The following is a 16,954-nucleotide window of genomic DNA, read 5'->3' on the forward strand; positions in this document are numbered from 1 at the left end:
CTCCACAGATTCACTATCCTCTGGCTGAAGAAATACCTCCTTATCTCGGTTCTAAAGACTCTGGTCCTAGTCTTTCCTGCTAGTGGAAATATCTTCTCCATGTCCACTCTATCTAGGCCTCTAGATATTCTGTAAGTTTGAATGAGATCCCTATTCTTCCTCAAGTACAGACCAGAGACCTCGTGTGACAAGCTCTTCATTCCATGGATCATTCTTGTGAACTTCTTCTGGACCCCCTCCAAGCCTGCTTAATATGGGGCCCAAAACTACTCATAATACTCCAAATACAGTATGACCAGAGCTTTATATGGCTTCAGCAGTACATTTCTGCTCCTGAATTCCACCTCTCGGCATGAATGTTTACATTGCATTTGTCTTTCTAACTGCCAACTGAACCGTATGTTAACCTTAAGAGAATCCTAAATTAACATTCCAGAGTCCCTGTGTTCTTCAGATTTCCAAAGCCTTTCCCCAGTTAGAAAATAGTCTATGCCTCTAATCTTCCTACCAAAGTGCACAATCTCAATACTTGCCCACATTGTTTTTCATCTGCCACTTCTTTGTGCATTCTCCTAACAGGTCCTTCTGCAGTCTCCCCACTTCCTCAGTATCAACTGTCCCTCCACCTATCTTTGTGTCATCTGGAAATTTAACAACAAGACCCTCCATTCCTTTGTTCAAATCATTAATGTTGAACATGAATAGTTGCGATCCCACCACTGAGCCCTGCAGAATTCCACTAATCACTGGCTGCCATTCTGAGAAAAACTCCTTTATCCCTTCTGCCAGACAGCCAATCCTCAACCCATGCCAGTACCTTGCCCCTAATACCATGTGCTGTTATTTAGCCTCTTGTGCAACACCTTATAAGTGGTCATCTTGAAATCGAAATAGAGCACATCCACTGCTTCTCCTTTGTCTGACTTGGTAGTCCCCTCCTCAAAGAATTCTAATAGATTTGTCGGACTTGACCTCCCTTGTCAAAGAGGTGCTGATTTAGCCCTATTTTACCATGCACTTCCAAGTATTCCAGTCTCATCCTTAATAATGGACTCTAAAATTTTACCAAAGTCTGAGGTCAGGCTAATCAGCCTATACTTTCCTGTTTTCCTGCCTCCCTACCCTCTTAAACAGGTGTGTTATCTTAGCCATTTTCCAGTCCTCCTGGACCATCCCCGACTCCAGTGATTTGGAATTCTGCATAAAATTCTGGGCACCCTTGTATAGGAAGGATGTTCTTAAACTTGAGAGGGTGCAAAAAAGATTTACAAGGATGTTGCTGGGACTGGAGGCTTTGAGCTATAGGGAGAGGCTGAACAGACTGCAGCTTTTTTCCCTGGAGCATCAGAGTCTGAGAGGAGACCTTTACAAGGTTTACAAAATCATGAGGGGCATGGGTAGGATGTATAACCAAAGTCTTTTTCCAAGGATGGAGGAGTCCAAAATTAGAGGATACAGTTTTAAGGTAAGAAGACAAGATTTAAAAGGGACCTAAGGGATAACTTTTTCAGGCAATGTGATGCATATATGGAACAAGCTGCCAAAGGAAGTGGTTAAATAACAACATTTAAAAAGGAATCTGGATGAGTATATGAATAGGGAGAGTTTAGAGAGAAATGGGCCAAATATTGGCAAATAAGACTAGGTCAAATTGGGATGTCTGGTCGATGCAGATGATTTGGACCAGAGGGTCTGTTTCTGTGTTTCTATGACTCTGTGGTTCATCAAAGATCACCACCAATGCTATCACAATCTCCTTGGCTATTTCGTCAAAACTCTGGAGTGCAATCCATTTAGTCCATGTGATTTATCCACATTTAGAATTTTCAGCTTCCCTAGCACCTTCCCCTTAATGATAGTCATTACATTTACTTCTACCCCCGACTGTCTTGAAGTTCTGGTTGGTGCTAGTGTCTTCACTGTGAACTGACACAAACTACCCATATAGATCCTCTGCCATTTATTTTCTCCCCATTATTATTTCTCCGGCCTTATTATCCAGTGGTTAAATGTCCACTTTTGCCACTCTTAATTTTTTTATTTATGTAAAAATTCTCTTGCAGTTTTTCTTTATGTATTACTAGCTAACTTATCCTCATTCCATATTCTCCTCCCTTATTCCTTTTTTTAGTTTTTCTCTTTAATTTTAAAGGCTTCCATCTTCTGGCTTCCTACTAATCTTCACCACATTGTGTGCTTTTTCTTTTTCTTTCGTGTTGTCTCTAACTTCTGTTGTCAGCCGTGGTTACCTTCTCCTCCTTTTAATATGTTTCTTCATCCTTGGGATGAATTTCTGCGGCGTTTCCCAAATAATTCCCAAATAAGCCCTCAAAGTTCCTGCCATTGCTGTTCCACTGTCTTCCCTGCTAGGCTACATTTCAAGCAACTCTGGCCAGCTCTTCCATCATGCCTTTGTAGTTACTTTTACTTAATTAATATATCATTATATCTGATTTCAGTTTCTCTCTGTCAAAGTGCAGGGTGCATCCTGTCATATTATGTTCCCTGCCCCCTCAGCATTTCCTTCACCTTAAGCTCCCTAATCAAGTCTGCCTCATTACACATCACCAAATCCAGAATTGCCTGTTCTCTAGTGGGCTTTACAACAAGCTGCTCCAAAATACCATCTCTTTGACATTTCATGAATTCCTTTTCATGAGATCAGCTCCCAACCTGATTTTTCCTGTCCACCTACATATTGAAGTCTGTCATGTTTACAATAATAGTGCTTTCCTATTTCTTGTTTTATTAGCAAGTTTTGAGAAGATTTGTAGCTCAGGTTGAGGTTCTGGATGTAGGTTTGCTCGCTGAGCTGGAAGATTCATTTCCAGATGTTTCGTCACCCTACTTGGTAACATCTCCAGGTGAAGCACTGCTGATAATTCCTGCTTTCTATTTATATGTTTGGGTTTCTTTGGGTTGGTGATGTCATTTCCTGTGGGGGAGTCATTTACTGTTCTTTTTCTCAGGGAGTGGTAGATGGGGTCTAACTCGATGTGTTAGAATTCAACCGGAAATGACTCCCCCACAGGAAATGATATCACCAACCCAAAGAAACCCAAACATATAAATAGAAAGCAGGAATTATCAGAGTTAAAAATCACACAACACCAGGTTATAGTCCAACAGGTTTAATTGGAAGCACACTAGCTTTCGGAGCGGCACTCCTTCATCAGGTGATTGTTTGTCGCTCCGAAAGCTAGTGTGCTTCCAATTAAACCTGTTGGACTATAACCTGGTGTTGTGTGATTTTTAACTTTGTACACCCCAGTCCAACACCGGCATCTCCGAATCAGGAATTATCAGCAGTGCATCGCCTGGAGGCCAACTGAAAATGTTACCTATAGAGTGACGAAACGTCTGGAAATGAACCTTACAGCTCAGTGAGCAAACCTACATCCTGTTCCTGCTTTATTATCTTCGACTCATTCAGCTTGGAGGCCTTTGTATAACTCCCATTGATGTCTTTTTCCTTTACCGTTCCTGAACTCTGCCCACACAGATTCCATGCTTTCCAACTCTATATCGTTACTTGTATTGATTTAATTTCATTTTCTTACAAACAAGTCAGCCCTACCTTTCTGCCCATCTGCCTGAACTTTTGATAGGACTCATATCCTTGGATATTTAGTTCCCAGGACTGATCCCTTTTGCAGACATGTCTCTGTGGTATCAACAACATCGTACCTGCGAATTTGAATCTTTTCTACAAGCTTATTTACTTTCTCTCTTGTACTGCATGCATTTATGTACAGCACTGTCAGTCCTGCATTGATTGTCCCCCTTCTCATAGTTTTCCCCTTATCTAGTGTGCCTGAAATTAGATTCATAATTTTCATGCTCTCTGTCCTATTATTTGTTCTAGAAAGTTTAATAACCTCTGCTGAGTCCTTCACCTTTAGGTTTTTCCATGAAACTGAACCCCCTCCCTGGACTCTAGTCCCAGTATGATTCAGGTGGAGCCCTTCCCATCAGAATAGCTCCCTCCTTCTCAGGTACTGGTGCTCGTCCCATAATTTCAAACTAGTTTCACCCAACACCAGTCTTTAAGCCACACATTTTGCCTCATTAATCTTGTTGACCTTGTGCCATTTAACTCATGGCTCAAGTAGTATTCCAGAGATTTTTACCTTGTTGATCCAATTGCTAATTTAGCTCCAAGATGCTCATATTCTCTCAGCAGAACCTCTTCCCTCTTTCTACCTATATCATTTTACTAATATTGTCCACGACAACTGGATCTTTCCCCTCCAACTCCAAGTTCCTCTGCAGCCCAGATGAACTATCCTAAACCAGGCACCACAGCCTTTGGGACACTCAAACCTGGCCAGTACGACGTGTCTGTTCCCCTGACTATACTGTCCATGATTACAACTACATTTCTCTTTTGTCCCCTCTTTTGAATGGCTTTACGTACATGGTGCTATAGTCTGTTTGTTCATTTTCCCAATACCCCTACTCATCTACATGGAGCAAAGAGCTCAAACCTGTTAGACAAGCTGAGGCTCCTTCAACACTACCTCCTGGATCTCTCTACTGGCCTTGCTTGTAGTCACACCTTCCTGTCCCTACCACTATCTGAATTCAAGGTTGGCCTTGCTTTGGTATACCAAGTTTCCCTTGTTTCAGACGTAGACATTAATGCCTTGCTAATGGTCATGTCTAATTTCAGGCTCAGATCTTCAGGCCTCTCAAGTTTAATACAGCATCTGTCATTAAAATTGCTGTGGAACCAGTCAACCCATCTGAGCTTCCGAAGATGTTGGATGGTTTAAGAAAGGTTAACAAAAGCTATCCATCACTAACTACTAAGGTATGAATACAAATAACATTGCAGAAAAGTTTTTTTTATATGCTCAAAGAAAAGTTTTGCATTTATATCATTTAAGGAATAGGAATATTCCATATTGGCCATTGGTGGTGCTTGTATGTTCAGCAAGTTCAAGGCTCATCTTTCGTATGAACTCAGCTTTTTTCCAAACTCTGGAGAACACAAGCATTTTACAGCCATTAAAATATGTTTTGAAGTATAGGTGCTGATGTAGTGTATGAAATGTGGCAGCAGATTATGCACAGTAAAGACCCACAGATAGCAATAAAATGCTAATAAGATGATCTGATTTCTGTGACTTGAGAGAAAAGTATTGGCCCAAACAACAAAGTAAAGCTCCCCGCTCTTCGCAATGATGTTATTGGATCTTCAAAGTTTATGCAATAAGTCAAACCAGACTTCAGTTAATATCTCATCTTAAAAGCAGCACCCATGCCAATACAATGCTCCCTCAATATTTAAGTGTAGGTTTTGCTCTCAAGGCTCTGGATTCAGTTGAACACACAATGTTCTGCTTCAGAGCAAGAGTTCTGTAGGTGATTCATTTTCTAATTTCAGGACCATGTTAACTATCCAAAGTCTTCATACTTTGAGCAGCATTACACTTTATTCTTTCTTGCCAGTGTTTGCATGAAAATGCTGTTCTTTGAATATTGCATTGTGCAGAAGTGGTGGATCATGTAAATATAATGAGGTTAACCTCTGGATAAATGAAACACAAGGTGTGCTCAATTGAAGACTTTCTAAGCCTATGAAGCAAAGATTTTTTTTGTACTTGAGAAATATTGACCTGCAAATAACTGAAGCATTTTGAGGTTGAATTGGTTTTTAAAAAAGCATTGCCTGTTTGAAAAAAAATGAATGTACTACATTAAATACTGCAGATTATTTGGAGACTGGAACATAGTTGAACTAGCAGTATTCTTCACAGTAGGTGGGAATAGGAACACCTTTTTTTTTCTACAGTTTTCACTATTTGGTTACAATTCTACCCTACTCATTCAAGAGTGTTTATTTACAAAAAATAATTGTTGGAAACAACATTTTCCTTTCTTTTTACTGGAGTACAGAAACAAGTTCCATCTTACGTTTGCTGTTGACTACTTTGATTTTATGGTTGAATTTTTATCCTTTAAAATTTTGTAAATAAAGCCTGTGATTTTTGGTCTGTGCTGTTCTCTAACAATTTGGAAAAATTATAAAATGGCAAAACTATTCAGTCCCTTTTTATAAAATAGTGTTGATTATTTTCATTGTCGAAGAGTGTGGTGCTGTAATTCCCCTTTATCAGTTAGTAAGGATTGAGATACTTCTGTCATCATTTACTTGACTTCAAGCATAGATGATGGAAAGGAGTGAAAAGTTATGAAGAAAACATTGAATATTTTAACTATTCTGGAAGGATTCATAAGTATTATATCTATTGAGCTCTAAGCATGTCACACAGAGTCCACAAAAATCTTTCCTACTCTTAAAACTTATGGTAACAAAAATATTATTGCTGTCATCACAGAGTAAAGTGAGCAATTTTACTCTTTAGTCGAGAGTGTGTTGCTGGGAAAGCACAGCAGATCAGGCAGCAACCAAGGAGCAGGTGAATTGACGTTTCTGGCATAAGCCCTTCATCACAAATGAGGCTTGTGCGCTGGGGGACTGAGAGATAAATGGGAGGTGTTGGGGTTGGGGGGAAGGTAGTTGAGAAAGCAATAAGTGGATGAAGGTGAGGAAGAAGGTGACAGGTCCGGAGGGCGGTGCTGAGTTGGAGACTTGGGACTCGGATAATGTGGGGGGGAGGGGAAATGCGGAAGCTGTTGAAATCCACATTTACTCCGTGTGGTTGCAGGGTCCCAAGGCGGAATATGAGGCTTTCTTCCTCTAGGCATTGAGTGGTAACAGTTTGGCGGTGGAGGAGGCCCAGAACCTGCATGTCCTTGATGGAGTGGGAGAGGGAGTTGAAGTGTTCAGCTCCAGGGCAGTGGGGTTGTTGGGTGCATGTGTCCCAGAGATGTTCTGTGGAACGATCCGCAAGAAGGTGTCCTGTCTCCCCGATGTAGAGGAGACCACACTGGGTGCAATGGATGCAGTGGATGACATTGGTAGAGGTACAGATAAATTTCTGATGGATGTGAAAGGATCCCTTGGGGCCATGGACAGGGGTGAGGAGAGTAGTGTGGGTGCAGATTTTGCACTTCCTGCAGTGGCAGGGGAAAGTGCTAGGAGTGGGGTGTGGGCTGGTAGGGGGGAGGGTGGACCTGACGAGGGAGTCAAGGAGGGAATGATCTCTCCGGAGCGCTGATAGGGGTAGGGAGTGAAATATATCATTGGTGGTGGGGTCCGTTTGGAGGTGGTGGAAATGGTGAAGGATGATGCGTTGTATGCGGAGGTTGGTGGGTTGGAAGGTGAGGACCATGGGGGTTCTGTCCTTGTTGCATTGGGAGGGGTACGGTTCAAGGGTGGTGGTGCGTGACGTGGAGGAGATGTGCTGGAGGGCATCGTCAACCATGTGGTAAGGGAAGTTGCAATCATGGAAGAAGAGGGCCATCATATTTTGCCTTGGGACCCTGCAACCACACAAGATAAATGTGGATTTCAACAGCTTGCTCATTTCCCCTCCCCCCACATTATCCTAGTTCTAAGCCTCCAACTCGTCACTGCCCTCCAGACCTGATCATCACTCTTCCCTCTGATCTATCACCTTCTCCCCCACCTTCATCCACCTATCACTCTCTCAGCTACCTTTCCCCCAACCCCACCTCCGGCCCCATTATTCTCTCATCCCTGGCTGAAAAGCCTCATTCCTGATTTTTAGATTTTAGATTCCCTACAGTGAAGGGCTTGTGCCCGAAACATCTATTTGCCTGCTCCTTGGATGCTGCCTGACCTGCTGTGCTTTCCCAGCAGCACACTCTTGACTCTGATCTGCAGTCCTCACTTCCTCCTAATTTTATTCTTTACCCTAACAATAATAACCATATCTCTGCTTTCTCCCATGAAAGGTGGAAGAGTCTGGAGAGCATGTAATACTGGGGACTGGAGAACTTTATCTGGACTGTGTAATGCATGACCTTAGGAAGATGTATTCTGAAATTGATATAAAGGTAATTCTCCAAAATTGTGACTTCAAAACCTGTGTATGGTTATTTATATTTCTTTATGGTAATACATGCTTCATGTAAAATTAATTGTTGCTGTCTTAGTAACTGTTATTTCCTTCTTGCAGGTAGCTGACCCTGTTGTAACATTCTGTGAAACTGTTGTGGAAACCTCATCTTTGAAATGTTTTGCAGAGACACCCAACAAAAAGTGAGTTTCTCACGTTTCCTGCATGCCTCATGCTACCATGAAAACTACAGCTCTTAGTTTCCATTAAGTTGTAAAGCTGCAAGTGAATCATTTGTTTTAGCCACAAATCCATGTGTGAAACATCTATATTGTTTCTGAATTTTGTCTACACATTCTCTGCTGTTGTTTAATGACCAGTTGCTAAAGTTGTTTTAATCAATTTTCGCAAAATTCCCTTTTGTTAAGTGGTGGATTAACAAAAACTGAACCTCTGCTGAATTTTCACCAAAAACCCATTTTACCAAAAGGTTGAAAGTTCATACTCATTGTCTTTTCATGTCAACGTTTGGAGTAGCCTGCTACGTTGACTTTGTACATTCCTACACTTTGGTTTAGTTTGCTACAGAAAATAGACTGAGGTTTTGCAGGTTATACTTTTATAATTTTTGCTGTCTGGTTATGGAAAATATGGAAGATGTTGTGGTTGTGTTTGCCGAGCTGGGAATTTGCATTGCAGACGTTTTGTGCCCTGTCTAGGTGACATCCTCAGTGCTTGGGAGCCTCCTGTGAATCGCTTCTGTGATGTTTTCTCTGGCATTTATACTAGTTTGTCTCTGCCGCTTCCGGTTGTCAGTCCCAGCTGTTCGCTGCAGTGGCCGGTATATTGGGTCCAGGTCGATGTGTTTGTTGATAGAATCTGTGGATGAGTGCCATGCCTCTAGGAATTCCCTGGCTGTTCTCTGTTTGGCTTGTCCTATAATAATAGTGTTGTCCCAGTCGAACTCATGTTGCTTGTCATCCGCGTGTGTGGCTACTAAGGACAGCTGGTCGTGTCGGTTCGTGGCTGGTTGGTGTTCATGGATACGGATCGTTAGCTGTCTTCCTGTTTGTCCTATGTAGTGTTTTGTGCAGTCCTTGCATGGGATTTTGTACACTACGTTGGTTTTGCCCATGCTGGGTATCGGGTCCTTTGTCCTGGTGAGTTGTTGTCTGAGAGTGGCTGTTGGTTTGTGTGCTGTTATGAGTCCTAGTGGTCGTAGTAGTCTGGCTGTCAGTTCAGAAATGTTCTTGATGTATGGTAACGTGGCTAGTCCTTTGAGTTGTGGCATGTCCTCATTCCGTTGTCTTTCCTTAGACATCTGTTGATGAAATTGCGGGGGTATCCGTTTTTGGCGAATACATTGTAGAGGTGTTGTTCTTCCTCTTTTTGCAGTTCTGGAGTGCTGCAGTGTGTTGTGGTCCTTTTGAACAGTGTATTGATGCAACTTCTTTTGTGTGTGTTGGGGTGGTTGCTTTCGTAGTTCAGGACTTGGTCTGTGTGTGTGGTTTTCCTGTATATCGACAAAACCCTAGCCACAGAAACAATAGCCAACCTGCTGGACATACAGAACAGACAACAAGACGGGGAACAGATTACAGAGGAGGAAGTGCTGGATGTCTTGAAATGGTTAAAAGTGGATAAATCCCCAGGACCTGATCAGGTGTACCCGAGAACTCTTGTGGGTAGCTAGAGAAGTGATTGCTGGGCCTCTTGCTGAGGTATTTGTATCATCGATAGTGAGCTGCCGGAAGACTGGAGGTTGGTAAATGTGGTGCCACTGTTTAAGAAGTGCGGTAAAGACAAGCCAGGGAACTATAGACCGGTGAGCCTGACCTCGGTGGTGGGCAAGTTGTTGGAGGGAATCCTGAAGGACAGGATGTACATGTATTTGGAAAGGCAAGGACTGATTTGGGATAGTCAACATGGCTTTGTGCGTGTGAAATCATGTTTCACAAACTTGATTGAGGTTTTTGAAGAAGTAACAAAGAAGCTTGATGAGGGCAGAGCAGTAGATGTGATCTATATGGACTTCAGTAAGGCGATCGACAGGGTCCCCCATGGGGGACTGATTAGCAAGGTTAGATCTCATGGAATACAGGGAGAACTAGCCATTTGGATACAGAACTGGCTCAAAGGTAGAAGATAGGGTGGTGATGGAGGGTTGTTTTTCAGACTGGAGGCCTGTGAGCAGTGGAGTGTCACAAGGATCGGTGCTGGCTCCTCTATGTTTTGTCATTTACATATATGATTTGGATGTGAGCATAAGAGGTGCAGTTAGTAAGTTTGCAGATGACACCAAAATTGGAGGTGTAGTGGACAGCGAAGAGGGTTACCTCAGATTACAACAGGATCTTGACCAGATGGGCCAATGGGCTGAGAAGTGGCAGATGGAGTTTAACTCAGATAAATGCGAGGTGCTGCATTTTGGGAAAGCAAATCTTAGCAGGACTTATACACTTAATGGTAAGATCCTATGGAGTGTTGCTGAACAAAGAGACCTTGGAGTGCAGGTTCATAGCTCCTTGAAAGTGGAGTCACAGGTAGATAGGATAGTGAAGAATGTGTTTGGTATGCTTTCCTTTATTGGTCAGAGTATTGAGTACAGGAGTTGGGAGATCATGTTGCAGCTGTACAGGACATTGGGTAGGCCACTGTTGGAATAATGCGTGCAGTTCTGGTCTCCTTCCTATTGGAAAGATATTGTGAAACTTGAAAGGGTTCAGAAAAGATTTACAAGGATGTTGCCAGAGTTGGAAGATCTGAACTACACGGAGAGGCTGAACAGGCTGGGGCTGTTTTCCCTGGAGCGTCGGAGGCTGATGGGTGACCTTATAGAGGTTTACAAAATTATGAGGGGCATGGATTGAATAAATAGACAAAGTCTTTTCCCTGGGGTGGGGGAGTCCAGAACTAGAGAGCATAGGTTTAGGGTGAGAGGGGAAAGATATAAAAGAGACCTAAGGGGCAACTTTTTCACGCAGAGGGTGGTACGTGTATGGAATGAGCTACCAGAGGATGTGGTGAAGGTTGGTACAATTGCAACATTTAAGAGGCATTTGGATGTGTATATGAATAGGAAGGGTTTGGAGGGATATGTGCCGGGTGTTGGCAGGTGGAACTAGATTGGGTTGGGATATCTGGTCAGCATGGATGGGTTGGACCGAAGGGTCTGTTTCCATGCTGTACATCTCTATGACTCTATAAATAAACCTAATGATTTTTGGTCGAAAAAGTTAGATTTTATAAATAGCTGCAATTGTTTGTTCCTGCAATTCAAACCTTTTCTAAAAGAAAGTGATAATCAATTAATAATTTCACTGCCTCAGTCCACTATTTAATGCCTGATGTTTTGCTATAACATACATATCTCATCCAGCTTTCAAACAGTGCAGTCTAAAATGTGTCGAATGTGATTGAATTTGTGTATATGGAAACAATTGCATTCACACATGCTTTCTTGATTTCATTCTTTCTTCTCCATTGTTACCTGTAAATAGGCAATTGAGGGGAAATTTTGAGGAACTGATGATAGTAAACAAAGAGAGGAGAGAAAGACTAACAAGAACATTCTATGACCTTAGGTTTGACTTTGAAGGACACATTCATACCCGCAGGCTTTGATTCTGTGTCCAAATAGATAACTAGGTTTTTTAGTTTAGCAATCTTTGTTCATCTTTGTTTATAATCTTGATCTACAGCAAAGTTCTATGCTGAATTTCTTCAAATTTAATAGGATATTTAAGGTTCAATCTTATTCCGTTTTAATTCTAAAATAGAAACTGAAGTACATGTAAAATAACTTGATTGAGGGAAACCAGATTGGCACTTGGTAATTCCTGTGCTGCCCTAATACCTAGCCTGCAACAGCATTATTGGAAATCCGAGGGCATGTTATGGATTTGGTTACAACTGGTAGTAGATATTGGGAGGTGAGGAGAATAGTGGGGAGATAATAGTTTAGAGTAAGGCTTAAAAGAAAATCTGTGAACCTTAGCACATAAAACATACCCCAAATATTATGTTTTTCTCTTTCTTCCCAAAAGGAATAAGATCACAATGATTGCAGAACCCCTGGAGAAAGGTTTAGCAGAAGATATTGAGAATGAAGTTGTCCAAATTACCTGGAACAGGTATGAAATGCATAACTGCCAATTGGGCATGTAATTATTTGTAATGTCTATGTGGTGTATTTGTAAATAGCACATTGTGAAGTAACCAAATATACTTTGGACTTTGCAGCTAAGTGATAGAAACATTTTGACATAATTTGTTTGCAAAGCAGAACTTGAGTTATGTACATTGTTATTTTAATGCAGCAAATTGGCCTTTAAAACTATGTAATTAAACTTTTTTTTTGTACCCAACTACAGGAAAAAACTGGGTGAATTTTTTCAGACAAAGTATGATTGGGATTTATTGGCTGCCCGTTCCATTTGGGCTTTTGGACCTGACACAACAGGCCCGAACATTTTGGTTGATGATACATTGCCATCAGAGGTAAATGTGTAAAAACGAAAGTACTTTTCACAACAGCTTTGTTATTTGTCACAAATCATTTCCATGAAAATGTAAAGTTAAAAATGAACTAATTCTACTCAAGTTCAGTGTAAAAAAAAATGCATAAATCTCGAACTGCTTGAAGCCACATTAAGCCTTCCTGGTGTGTTTATAAGAAGTAAATTCCAGTGTAGCATCTGTTGTACACTAATTACATTGCAACCATCTTCCAAAGCCACCTTTTCAACATATTTTGAGTATTTTTAACATGAGCATTTTTCATACTTGTAATTTGGAAAGTATTTGATCAAAGAATTGTTAAATGCAGAAGGTGGCCACTTGACCAATATTTGCACCAGCTCTGAGTGTTTTGAGTTAATACCAAACTCCTGCCTTTTCCCATAACCCTGCACGCTTTAAAAAATTATCCAGCATCCTCTTGAAGGCCTGAATTAAACCTCCATCCTCCTGATGGTAATATCTCATGTTTGTTTTAAGTTCTAACTTCCAGTTACCTTTGGGTTTTAGCTACTAAGCTTTAATACTTTGTTGTTGAATTTACAATAAATATTGTTTGGGTTTTGCAAGAAGATTGAATTGATGTTGTTCTGTTATTTGGATCCTTAATCCATGCACAGTCATAGAAGGAATGTTCCAGTATCCAGGTACTGGTCAAAAGGAAAGGCAGAGACTGAAACAGCTATGCTTCACTGGCAAGGTGTTAAACCTCACAGATAATATCAAAATTTTAAGATTTAGCATGATTTGGGCCTAAAGTGAGGAATCCATTAGTTAGCTAGCATGGCAGCTGATGTTAGCTCACTCATTCTGGAGCTGGGGAAGTCACACCAAGTTTTACTTCTTTGCTGTAAATATTTAACTTAATAAACTTAGTAATCTGAATGAGCCTACATTAGACTAACCTGTATATTGTTTTTAAATTGGTCCTCTTGTAGGTGGATAAAGCACTTTTAGGTTATGTGAAAGATAGCATCGTCCAGGGATTCCAGTGGGGAACTCGAGAAGGACCACTTTGTGATGAGCGTATGTATTGACAAGCAAACAGTAAAAGCAATATGCGTAATATTTTAGTAACTGGTAGAATCACTTTTTTAAATTCAAGTGATAAATTATAAAGATATTGTTAATACGCAATATAAAATAATTGCAGATGATGGAAATCTGAAACATAATATGCTGAAATTCTCCCCATAGATGCTGCCAGACCTGCTTAGTTTTACCAGCAATTTGTCTTAACTTCGATCTTTGTCTTTTTACAGTAATGTTGTTGTGTTAGTCAGCCTAATAAACGTTAGTGTATAAATTTAATTGATCCCTCATATGTTCCATTGTTTGTTTCTGTCACAATTGGATGTACTTTGCTCACTTACTCGTATCTGGCTCTCATAACTCCATTGCAAATCATTGCTTTGGTGAGTTATATGGCAAAACTAATCCAGAGTGATTTTATTTAAGTGAATCATTGCATTTGAGTGTTGATAATCTGGAGCTCTGTGATGATCTATGATTAGAGTCATACCTAGCACAAAAGAAAGTGGTTGTGGTCAATAGGATAATCATCTCAGCTATTACGGGAGTTATTCAGGTAGTGTCCAAGGCCGAACCATCCCAACTGTTTCATCAATGATCTTTCCTCCATTGTAAGGTCAGAAGTGGGATTTTGGCTGATGATCGCACAGTATTCAGCAGCATTTGCAACTCCTCAGATACTGAAGCAGTCCCTTTTTCATGCAACAAGACCTGGACAGCATTCAATCTTGGGCTAATAAGTGGCAAATAACATTCATGCCACATAAGTGCCAGGCCACAGTCATCTCCAACAAGCAAAATTCTAACCAATGCCACTTTATACTCATTAGTATTATTATTGCTGAATCCCTCATTATGTAAATCCTGGGGTTTACAATTGACCAGAAACTGAATAGAACCAACTGTACAAATACTGTGGCCACAGGACAAATCAAAGGCTGGAAATTCTGCTGGAAGTAACTTAGTTTCTGACTTCACAGCTTATACTTCCTCTACTAGGCACAGTTCAGAAGTGTGCTGAAATACTCTGTATTTACTTGGATGAGTGCAGCTCCTATAACATTCAGAGAAAACGTGCCACCCAGGTTAAAGCAGCCCATTTGATTGGCACCCCCATCTGCCACCTTCAGCATTCATCCCCTGCACCGTTGACACACAATGACAGCAGTGTGAACCATCTATAAGATGCACTGTAACAGCTCAGCAATCCTCTTTTGACTGCACCTTTCAATCTTACAATCTCAACTACGTAAAAGGACATTGGCATCAGATACATGAGAGTGCCACCAGCAGTAAGCTCTTTTTCAACATACACACCATCTTGATTTGAAATTATATTGCTGTTCCTTCATGGCAGTGGGTCAAAATCCTGAGAATCCCTCAGCACTGCGGCTATTCCTCTGCTTTATTCATGAAGGTAGCTCACCATCGTTTTCTCCAGGGCATTTAAGGATGGACAATAAATGCTGGCTAATTCAACAACCCTATGAATGAATACAACACACAATATTCTCATCCTGAAGTGGGAAGAGGCATGGTTGGATGTGAAGTCACACTAACATTCCCCTGTAATTCCATGAAGAAAAGAGATTTCTCGCTTCTCTGAGAGGTTAGGGCGTTGGAAAAGGAGTCATTATATAACTCCTCAGAGTGACAATGGTAGGAAACAAACTTTGACTGCAACTGAAAAGTTGCACTGAGAAATCTAATATTTTAATTTATTATTGCCATATGGGCAAGGTGCAGTGAAAAGTATTATTTTGTGTGCTAACCAGACAAATCATACCTCATGTAAGTACATCAAGGTAATAGAACAGAATGCACAATATAGTATTATAGTTGTGGAAATGGTGCAGAGAAAGATCTCTTCACAAGTCTGATAACAGCATAGAGTCATAGAGATGTACAGCATGGAAACAGACCCCTCGGCCCAACCCGTCCATGCCGACCTGACATCCCAATCCAATTTAGTCCCACCTACCAGCACCCGGCCCATATCCCTCCAAGGATGAAAACTCTGCAAAAGCAGTACTTTGCTGTTTACTGACTCAGTCAGACGCACACTGATATTTCTGTAGATGCTTTGGTTTCACTTAACCCAATAATCCAGAATAGTATCCTTTATTTGCAAATGTATAGAAGTATGATTTAATAAACCTTCCAAACTTTCTTCAGAAAGGAACAAGTGCTTTGCATCTCCAATTTGAAATTAATTTGGTATTAAAATTAGAATTATCACAAATGTATCTTGGATTTTGTATCTTCACAGCAATACGCAATGTGAAATTCAAGATACTTGATGCGGTAATAGCTCAGGAGCCATTGCACAGAGGTGGAGGACAAATTATTCCTACAGCCAGACGAGTAGTGTATTCAGCTTTCCTGATGGTAAGAGTTTGGCTCTAACATTTTGTGTCTTTTAACAGTCCATTGTTACGGTGCATCATTTCCTAATTTATTAAGTGAAATGACGAAAGTATTAAAAACTTTGTTTTACCATGCAAAATATTTCAGTGTATATTTGTCTATGTATATGTACTCTTTAAATAAATTTGTTTGTTATTTTTCATGTTCTTTAACCATTCAGCACACTAAATTTTAACAAATTTATTCAGATCAACAATTTCTTTGCTGCAACTTTTGAATTGTAAGATACCTTTCTAAATACAGTTTCTCTGTTCTGTGATATACAAGTAGGTTTGCTAATAAAAGAATGCTTTCTTATAGGCCACACCTCGTCTGATGGAGCCTTATTACTTTGTGGAGGTGCAGGCACCAGCAGACTGTGTTTCAGCAGTTTATACAGTCTTGGCTAGAAGGAGGTATGCAGATTAATTCTACCCATGTCAGGTTTAAGCATTATCTTGGATTTTAGATAGCACAAATGTACTATAGTATTCTGTGAAAATGTTGCAATACTGGCCGTGGGCAGAGGGAAGCAGCAAAATTAAAATTAAGGGTATGCTTTACCCCTGTTCAGTTTTATTTAAATACTTTTTAGAATTACATATTGCCTGTTTAAATGAAGGAACTTTTAGTTCTTTTAGTTTTGAATATATTCTGCAATACACTGTGTGCCATTTTTAAAAAAAAAGTAGGCAAATCGATGGCAGTGTTACGTATGGTGTAATCTGGTAAATTAAAGTGATTTTGGATCAATTGCGAATCAAATCCTAGCAGTAAGGTTAGGATTTATTGACCTCGCTTTAAAAATGTGCCTTTTCATAAGTTCCTTTGGAGCAAGAATTAGGTCTCAAAGATCAACCTCCAATTTGGGGAATAAAAGAGGATTGAAAAGACCTAACCACTGTTAATGCTAAGTTGGAGCTCCATGGCAGCCACTTCTGGTTTGGAGCTTGCGACTTCAGAATCTCCTCTCATGGTCCCTTGTGACCCACTGCTTTAGAAACCCTGGACTAGATAGTCAATCATGGAATAATGGCAGTACAGAGACTACAATGGCTTCATAAATT

General features: G+C 40.6%; 1 protein-coding gene across 3 annotated transcripts in view; it reads left to right on the forward strand.

Annotated features, from left to right (window-relative positions):
* The window catches only part of eftud2 (elongation factor Tu GTP binding domain containing 2), a 52,465-nt gene that overhangs the window by 31,645 nt on the left and 3,866 nt on the right, over positions 1–16,954 (forward strand). For all 3 annotated transcript variants that reach the window (XM_043675200.1, XM_043675202.1, XM_043675201.1), the window contains exons 18-25: positions 4,673–4,813; positions 7,828–7,929; positions 8,052–8,134; positions 11,978–12,064; positions 12,305–12,431; positions 13,388–13,475; positions 15,751–15,869; positions 16,209–16,303. In XM_043675200.1, coding sequence (XP_043531135.1) covers positions 4,673–4,813; positions 7,828–7,929; positions 8,052–8,134; positions 11,978–12,064; positions 12,305–12,431; positions 13,388–13,475; positions 15,751–15,869; positions 16,209–16,303 — 842 coding nt within the window. The remainder of the gene's footprint in view (positions 1–4,672; positions 4,814–7,827; positions 7,930–8,051; positions 8,135–11,977; positions 12,065–12,304; positions 12,432–13,387; positions 13,476–15,750; positions 15,870–16,208; positions 16,304–16,954) is intronic.

The sequence above is a fragment of the Chiloscyllium plagiosum genome, chromosome 33 (genome assembly GCF_004010195.1).
Source record: "Chiloscyllium plagiosum isolate BGI_BamShark_2017 chromosome 33, ASM401019v2, whole genome shotgun sequence".
NCBI classification, from domain to species: domain Eukaryota; kingdom Metazoa; phylum Chordata; class Chondrichthyes; order Orectolobiformes; family Hemiscylliidae; genus Chiloscyllium; species Chiloscyllium plagiosum.